Genomic DNA, 9758 nt, shown 5'->3' with positions numbered 1-9758 from the left:
CTCCATTAACCTGAATCTCAAAAACACGATCTGTAATTCTTTTGATGATTCGATGTGGACCAGAATAAGGCGGTTCGAGAGATTTTCTGATATGACCTGCACGAAGAAATACGTGCGTACATGAATAAAGATCCTTAAAAACAAATGCTCGACTTTTATGGCGGTGTTCAACGGGAATGGGCTTAACTTCCCTCATAATTTCTCGATATTCCTCCAGAAAAATTTGTGGGTTAGGTGCAAAATCATCGTTCAAGACGAATTCACCAGGGATTCGAATTGTTGTGCCGTATAGAAATTCTGCAGGGGATGAACCACAGTCCAAAACGTTGGATCTCAATCCTAACAAAACAGTAGGTAGAATGCGTGACCATTCGCGCGTGGCATGACACATGAGAGCGGCTTTAAATGTTCTATGCCATCGCTCAATAATGCCATTTGAGGCAGGGTGGTATGCAGTGGTGCGGATACGTTTGGAGCCGATGAATTTGAGTAGCGCTTGAAAAAGTGCAGACTCAAACTGGCTGCCCTGATCGGTGGTGATCGTTTCAGGCGTTCCAAAACGTGATACCCAGTTGTCCATGAGCGCGCGGACCACAGTGATTGCCTCGATGTCCTTTAGGGGAACGGCTTCCGGCCACCGCGAAAATCGGTCTATCATTGTTAAACAATATTTGAATCCAGAATCAACGGGAAGAGGACCAACAATGTCTATGTGAACATGAAGAAATCTTGATTCCGGTGCCACAAAATGCGAGGGTTTTAGACTGACATGTCTGGTTATTTTAGATCGTTGACAATCCAGACAATTTTTACATAATTGGGAAATATCCTTATGCATGTTGGGCCATACATAACGCTTTCGCATAATACGATCCATGACCTTGGCACCTGGATGTGCTGGAGAGTGCAACAAATGAAAAACACGTTCACGTAAGGAAACGGGAACAAAAGGTCGAAGAACTTCACCAGATAGATCGCAAAATATAAAATCGTTTCCCTGACCAAACATGATTTTTTTTAGGTTTAATGATGTTTTTTCATTTTCAAGGTAAGCCTTCAACTCTGGACATTGACTTTGAGCTTCAGCAAACTCAGGAAGAGTGATTTCCGAAGGGAACAAAATAGCATCGAGACGAGATAATGCGTCAGCAACAACGTTCTCCGCACCAGAAATATGCTCAATAGTGGTGGTAAATTGTGAGATGTAAGACAATTGTTCGATTTGACGTGGAGATGCTTTTTCAGGACGCTGCTTGAAGGCGTAAACGAGAGGTTTGTGATCAGTCACAATTTTAAAATCGTGAGGACCTAGAAAATATTTAAAGTACTTGACCGCCTCAAAGATGGCCGTCAATTCGCGATCATAAGCACTATAATTGCATTGAGCAGGTGTCAGTTTCTTGGAGAAAAAAGCAAGTGGTCTCCAAACGTTTCCGAATTTTTGCTCGAGAGCTGCGCCAATTCCAGTGCTAGACGCATCGGTAATTAAGCGTGTCTCGGCAGTAGATGAAGGATGAAATAACAATGCAGCATTGGCTATCTCATTCTTGATCTGCTCAAAAGCTGCTTCGGAAACGGAATCCCAAGGTACAATTCGCTTATCATTCTTGCGAGAATCTCGCAAGAAATGATTAAGTGGAGCCTGGATTTGAGCGGCATGTTTGATACTTCGGCGATAAAAATTTGCGAGACCCAAGAATCGGCGTAATTCGACGATAGTCTTGGGACGCGGAAAATCTGAAATAACTTTAATTTTCTCAGGAGTTGGACGAATGCCCTCACTGTTGACAATATGACCCAAAAACTCAAGTTCATCCTTACCAAAAAGACATTTATCTAAGTTCAATCGCAAACGAAACCTTTTTAAGCGATCGCATACTTCGCGCAGATGCAACTCATGCTCAACTATAGAGGAAGAGGCTATGAGTATATCATCTATATACACAAAAACATAGTCCAGGTCACCCAACGCTTGAAAGATGTAGCGCTGAAAAGTTTGGCCTGCGTTGCGCAAACCAAATGTCATTACATTGTACTCAAATAAGCCAAAAGGCGTTATAACAGCGGTTTTTTTAATATCATCTGGGTTAACCGGAATTTGATTGTATGCTTGATGCAAATCCAATTTCGTAAAAATCGTTTTACCGTGAAGTTTCGACGAAAAATCGTGCAGGTGAGGGACAGGATAGCGATCGGGCTCAGTAACATTATTGACGCCACGATAATCCCCGCAAACTCTAATTCCACCGTCTTTTTTTTCGACTACATGAATGGGAGAAGCCCATGATGATTTTGAATAACTACATTTTCCCTGCGCGATCATTGATTGAAAATAGGCTTTAACCTCACTTTCTCTTTTAGCGGTCAAACGACGAGCACGAGCAGCAATTGGGGGACCCTTTGTGACTATGTGATGTTGGACGTCTCCCGGCAAATCCTCTAAACCTTGAGATGGTCTTGTAATCTCTGGAAATTCTGATAGAATATTTGCGAATGGCAACGATTCATCTATCAAGCTCACGCTATGAACCTCAACTTTCCTGATGGAACATGCTACTGAGAGACTTGTCAAAGAATCTAAAAGTCTACGGTGACGAAGGTCCACAAGCAAACCATAATGCTCCAGCAGATCGGCCCCAATTATCGGGTACGGAATTGCTGCAACACAAAAATCCCATGACAAGTCACGCCTGAGACCGAGGTTGAGAGACATATGTTTGGTTCCATATGTGGGAATTCGAGAGTTATTTGCTGCGTAAAGATTAAATTCGGTAGGTTCACGAGAACGTGAATGTGACGCGGGCAACAAGGAAACATCTGCTCCCGTGTCGATCAAAAAAGTAAGACCCGATTCGCGATCTCTTACATGGAGACGCTTGGACTTATTGCCGGAACCAATGGTCTCAACTCGGATCGGCTCATTTAGTTTTCCGATTTTTTTTCGACTTTGTTTACCCAACTACAAGGTTCAACGCATGCCTTCGCCGACTTTTTAAATTTTTTATGGTACCAGCATAGACCTGATTTCTCTCGATTAAACGAATTACCTCGAGAATGGCTACGAGAATTGTTGCGACGAGATCTTGACCTTGAACGCTGCGAATAGCGATGATTATTATTTTCCGAATTTTCAAATTTCGACTTTATCGATGCGATTTCCGCGGTAATCTGATCCAATTTCGCTTCGAAACCTTTAGTATCGGTAGGTGTTGGATCAATTGAAGCTACATGATTGCTCAAAGAGTCGGTTGCATCGGCTATTTTGTCAGCTGACAAAGCCAAGTTATCTAGGGAATCGAATGGTAAAGATGCTAAAATTGCCCGATATTGAGATGGCAATTGATCGAGAAAAATTGTCTTGAGAATATCGTCGGAACACTTGCCCCCGCTTAAATTGCGTAAACGAGACAACATATGCGATGGTTTACCAGAGTTTAATACTTCGCCCTTAAGCAACTTCCTAAGTTGTGCTTCAGAAGAAGCTGAGTAAGTTGAAATAAGCCTACTCTTAATGCGTTGGTAAATATCAGCAGGAACGGTTTCTAATGCTAACAAATCGGCGATAGATAATGCAACATCCGCATCGAGTTCAGCAATCACAGTGTCAGCCCGAGACTTTTCGGAACGAATATTGTTATTTCGGAAAACAGCCTCGACAACATTAAACCAAATGACAGGATTATTCTGGTAAAATTTAGGGACTCTAATTCGGCGATTGTAAACCGCGTCAACATGAACGTCCGCATTTACTTGTTGATTGTTTACATCTCCTAGATTTTGTTGAACTCCATTTTCATTTTGAACTGCATTGGCAACGAAAGCTGCATTAGCATCATTTGCTACTTGGAGTTGTTCTGTCAAAAGGCGAACCTTTTCCTGGAGTTCTTCCATTTTTGTTAAAAATTAAAGAAAAATAAAATAAATCAAATACCGCGTTGAACACGACCAATAAAAAATTTATAAAAAAAATTTTAAATAACAAAAAATTTTGTTTAAGAGAGAAGAAAAAAAAATTTTTTAAATAAAAAAAAAATTTTGACTGTGAATAAAAAAAAAAAAAAATTTAATTTAAAAAATCGGTTATCCGGGTCCACATATCCTCAAAAAAAACATCAAATAAAATAAATTCCTTTTTTATAATCTAAAAGAAAAAAAAAACTTTAATTTAAAATACACGCAAAATAAGTAAACGACAAAAAAAAAATATTTAAATATCTCAATGCAACACCAAAATAAGATCCATAAAATGAAAGAAAAAAAAATTTTGTCAAATGTCACAATATTAAAATGTCAATAACATAGAATTCAACATGAAAACAAAAAAAAAAAAAAAAAAAAAAACAGAACAAAATAAAATACTCCTGTCAAAATCTACAGCCACACAAAATTTCACAATGAAATAAAAATCCTAGATTTTAAACATGAAAATAAAGAATTGAAAGAAAAATATTCTCAATCAATCATATCCACACAAACACGCGCGGAAAGTACAATGTTTTTGTTTTTGAATTCTTGAAAGCATTGAATGATTACACATAACGCTTAAGTTCGAAAATCATGAAAAATACTAAATAAATTTCTCGAAATAGACATAGGAAAATATAAAGATGAAATAACGCAAATTCAAGCATTAATAAAATCAAAATGAATTTAATTTGATGGTAAAGCATTTTGAAATTTCAATGTTCGTAGAAAAATTTTCGAAAAAGATATGAAACTTAGTTAATATTTATTTAATAAAATTTTTCGAAAACAAATAAACAGGTTATAAAAATTACACTAAGAGATTGTTTAAATTTAATATTTAACAATTTGGTTTAACAAATTTAAGTTAAAATATAATAAGCTGTAGATTTATTCGTTGGACAACACTTGATCACAATATCATTGACATCACGAACACATATATAGACTTACGGCTAGATCCGTATACTCTAAACCTTCGTTGAAAAATGATGACGTATATTTGCTATAGACCAAAAGTGTTGACAGGAGGGGAAATCCTGCGTAGTAGAGGCGATACGAAGAAAATCCCAAAGAGAAATACGTCATAGAGAGGAAAAAAAAATATGGCGTCCATCAATTTTTTGGCGGTAATTTCTCAACATTGAAATTGCGTCGACATGGAAAATATTCCTGGGTAAGACGTTTAATGATGCTGAAGAAATCCAAAAAATAACCAAAAATGACAGGATGTCTCCTGGAAGGATTGATAGGGGCGACAAAAACTCGTTCACCGAGTGGATGCTTGGCGGGAAAAGAGCATGGCATCACATCCGCACAAAAATTGTCGTCCACGAAATCAAAGTGCTCCAAATGAAACAGACATCCAAATTGTCCAAATGATGAATATCAATAAATAATGTTCACATAAAATATTAAATTTAATTTTCAGTGAACTTTTTTCAAGTTATTTGCCGGTAAAAATGGCGGCACTTTTTTCACAGCACGTGCTAAAATTTGTAGTACATTTAGAACATTAAATTCCAGCTTTTTATAGATTTTGACTGGAAAATATATAGAAAAACACATCGATCACTTAACCAAATAATCCAGATGATAAATTTGGCACAGGTACACGACACGATGGCAACAATTTCCATGAATTTATAAAAACGTGTTCTCGACTGTCGGGGTCACCAATGTGGAGATTTTACTTGATATTTCATATTATGGTTCTCCAAACCATGTAAATATATTAAGAGAAATTAAATAAAATTAGTCCATATTTATAATAATAAATATAAGAATTTATTTGTAACTACAAGACATTTTGATAGCACGTGGATAAAACTATGTTATTTACTCAATTACTCTATGCGTACTAATCTAACCATCTACGGCAACCTGACTCCCTAGCAACGGTTGTCAAGGTTCGCGTCAGCCCATCACGATGTAAAGTGGGGGGAAAGATAAAGCTCTCCCCACACGGTAAGCGACAGTGGCGCCATCTAGCGGCAGCCTTAGGTACTAATTCCTGAGAGTGACATAGTTATACTACTTTTATGTATTAGTAATCAAATGTTCCCTCCAATAATAGAATTTTCTTCTGAATTTCATCATTAAGAAATAAAAAATTATTCATGATACCAACGTTATATTTAGAGATTTTGTCGAAGCTACTTAGGTAAAATTTTCATTTTATGGATTAAATTACAATTACCTTTTTGGAATGGAACCAACATCCATGGTGTGAACAGTTTGGAAATGATTCCCGAACACTACTAATCACAGCAATTTCAAAATCCGTCATTATATGGCGCAGGTTATTCTTTAAATTGGGACAAAACTCTTGTAGTTTAAGAAAGACTGCATTATATATTTCTTTTGTGCGATTTGTCATAAGCACAAATACTGCTCCAACACTCTGTAGAGGCATAATATGAGGAATAGTAAAATAAACATAATTTTTTAACAGCAACGTTGAAATTTTCTTATTGTTTAAGAAACTGAATAAAATATGTTTTTGCATACCTTATCAAATACACGCATAACAATCGTGTATAGTTGTGCAATTTTTGCAATATTCGGTGTAACCTACCAGCAAAATCATGAAAATTAAAATATTATTATTAAACTGATACGACCACTTCTAATCAAACCCCATGTATAAATTTTATAATCATGTTCGTTAAATGGAAGCCATAGAAAGAAAAGTGAATAAAACTTTTGATGTTAAAAAGTTCAAAAAAACCCTTTACATGGAATGTAATCTAAGAAAATCTTCCCAATTATTGATGCGCCATTCTGAATTTTTGAAAACAAGATTAAAATTCGTAATTAGCGACCTCAAAAACTCCCTAGCGGCAAGTATCGAGTGAATACGATGAATTATTAAAAAAATTTGTCCCAGACAGTCAAAGTTCTAGCACGGCATATCTACATTTTAAACCAAACTTCTATTAATTTGTAACAAAAGAGTATTTTATATTAACAATTTTTTTCATTTAACGTATAACTAACGACAAACTGAAGTGGTAAGATAAAATTTTAATATTTACTCGATTAAAATGCAAAAATGTAGAAACATAAGTACTCGGATATGATCTATATAAGAATTTTTGTAAATTTTAAAAGTGAAAACAAAAAATTTATAACAGTTTAATGGTTCTAAACTAGATAGATAAACTGGATTGCAAAAATATAGACTCTATGTCGTGTATAATAAGAAAGAAAGTAATATTTAATAGGTGTCATCTACACCTCAAGTACGAGCAAATGGCTTGAGACAATAAAGGAGAAAACGTGCTTTAAGGGTGGCAGAGCAAATCAGTGATCTTCATCTAAGAAGTTTAAATACGAACGACAGTTCTGTAGTGTGAGGAATGGTCGATTAAAAGAATATGCTTTTTAGTGGGTCCTTATCAAAAGAAATCGGTTAAAGAGGAATGTGGTGGAAGTGAGCAGGCAGGAAAATGCAAGCAAATTTAAAAAAGAGATTAGAAATTGAGAATATGGGGTTATAGGGAAGGATGAAGTAGATTAACCTTCGCCGGACTGGATACTTTTTATATACACGGTTGACAAGATCCCACCCAGGGTGGGCCAAATGTTTTCTTCTTTGTATATTGCAATAAAAACTTAGAATCATTCAGTTTTTTTCCAAAATTGTTATATGTTACCAAATAATATATTTTATTAATGTTTTGTTGATTTTTTATTTGTTTAAACAATTTATTATTAATAATTTATAACCTTTTGAAATATACATACGACAGTAGAAGAATTTTATAAATTTGTTACCTTTTCTTCGTAGTTATTAATTCAAAGGTTATAAATAAAATAAAATATATAATTCAATTTGCAACAACTATTATTATAAATTGTTTAAACAAATAATTGTTGCTATTTATTAACATTCTTCATAATATTCCTAGAAAATTGCAATTTTTTTCTAATTTTGCAACTTAACAAGCACAACATAATAACACAAAGATTTTATATGAATTTACTATTTAACCAATTGTTTAAACAAATAATTGTTGCTATTTATTTACTTTCTTTATAATGTTCCAAGAAAGTTGCAATTTTTTTCTAATTTTGCAACTTAACAGGCTCAACATAATAAACATGAAGATTTTATATGAATTTAGTATTCAAACGATTGTTTAAACAATTTATTGTTGTTATTTATTAACTTTCTTGTAGTGTACCTAGAAAGATGCAGTTTTTTTCTAATTTTGCTATTTATCAAACCGAATATAATATAGCCAGACAGATTTGACATAAATTTACTAATTTAACAATTGTTTCAACAATTGTTGAATTTACAATTTTACATCAAATCTATCTTTTATTATATTCGGCTTGATGAGTTGCAAAATTAGAAAAAAACGGCAACTTTCCAAGTGCCGTACAAAACAAGTTAGTAAATAACAACAATAAATTGTTTAAACAATTTTTGAATTAATAATTTTACATCAAATCTATCTTTTATTATATTCGGCTTGATAAATTGCAAAATTAGAAAAAAACTGCATCTTTCTAGGTGCAGAACAAAAAAAGTTAGTAAATAATAACAATAATTGTTTAAACAATTGTTGAATTAATAATTTTACATCAAATCTATCTTTTATTATATTCCGCTTGATAAATTGCAAAATTAGAAAAAAACTGCATCTTTCTAGGTGCAGAACAAAGAAAGTTAATAAATAATAACAATAAATTGTTTAAACAAATGAAAAATGCAATATAATATTTTTTATATCTATTATTTGACATCATAAAACACTCACAGTGAAAAGTCTGCATGATTTCAAGTCTTTTTGTAAAATAGAATTAAAAAAATATCTGAATCATCCCGGTTATCTCCGTACATACATTGATAAAAGTTATAAATAATCAAGAAGAAATTTTTTTTAAAAATTTGTTTTTACATTTTTTGAAAGTTCTTAAGATTTTGTTCAGTGACTTAAAATCGCGATTCAATTAAGGCAAAACTTTAGAAGATATGGCAATTTCAATTTGTCTGGCCCACCCTGGGTGGGCATCTTGTCAAGCGAAGGTTAAGAAGAACAAAACAATGAACTTAGTGAACAGAAGATTAGAGATAGGATGGAAGGATAGTAAAATAAAAATAGAAAAATTATTGAGATTAATTTGGACATGGTTTAATGTTAGAATGGTTAATACATTAGAATATAAGGAAAATATTAAATCAAGATTGTATTAGATAAAGTTAGAAAGTGAAGAGAAAAGAGAGCAACGAATGGGGTTAAAGAGGAGACTGATAGAGAGACCAATGTGGATTGGAAAGAAGAAAAGAAGATAAAATGTGGAGAAAAGTAAGATTGTATGGTTATTGAAGTAGAAAGCGTGAACTGAAAAAAGGAAAGGAATTATAGTATGTATGAATAACAAATTTATGTGAGTGAAGAAAGTAAGATGGATGCTAAAAATTTTGGTCGAGGAGTCGTCAAATTAGAAATGGTAAACGAGCGCGATGTCGAGGGTGAGAGGAAGAGTGTTCAAAAGACTGATTGAGAAATGAAATGTGCAAGGTAGTTAGATAAAGAATGGATTTGACGAAAATGTGTAGTGCAATGGGGATAGAATTTATAATGTTTTGATAATGCAGAGGCATAGTGAAATGAATACCCAGGTGCGAATTTCGGTCGGCCGCCAGAGATGGTTGATCGGCTCATGGTCGGCCAAACTAAGGCTACACGAGAGTCGGCCGCCCTAGTTGGGCCGACCATGGTAAATATTGTCACCTAAATGTAGCCCGACTATGGCTGCCAACGTCGGCAGCCCTAGTT

General features: G+C 34.3%; 1 protein-coding gene across 1 annotated transcript; it reads right to left on the bottom strand.

Annotated features, from left to right (window-relative positions):
- Window positions 1-2922: 2922 nt before the first annotated feature.
- LOC127289557 (uncharacterized) lies at window positions 2923-3891 on the bottom strand. Its single transcript, XM_051317546.1, has one exon. It carries the CDS (start codon window positions 3889-3891, stop codon window positions 2923-2925), a length of 969 nt encoding a protein of 322 aa, XP_051173503.1.
- Window positions 3892-9758: the final 5867 nt, after the last annotated feature.

This window comes from Leptopilina boulardi, unplaced genomic scaffold (genome assembly GCF_019393585.1).
Source record: "Leptopilina boulardi isolate dan_hultmark-lab unplaced genomic scaffold, ZJU_Lbou_2.1 LbouV2_47, whole genome shotgun sequence".
Lineage (NCBI taxonomy): Eukaryota > Metazoa > Arthropoda > Insecta > Hymenoptera > Figitidae > Leptopilina > Leptopilina boulardi.
Note: the sequence above shows the minus strand (reverse complement) of the source record. Positions and strands in the feature narration are given on the sequence as shown.

Coding starts and splice junctions, on each gene's coding strand:
- LOC127289557 (XM_051317546.1), bottom strand. CDS start 3,891: ATGGAAGAACTCCAGGAAAAGGTTCGCCTTTTGACAGAACAACTCCAA.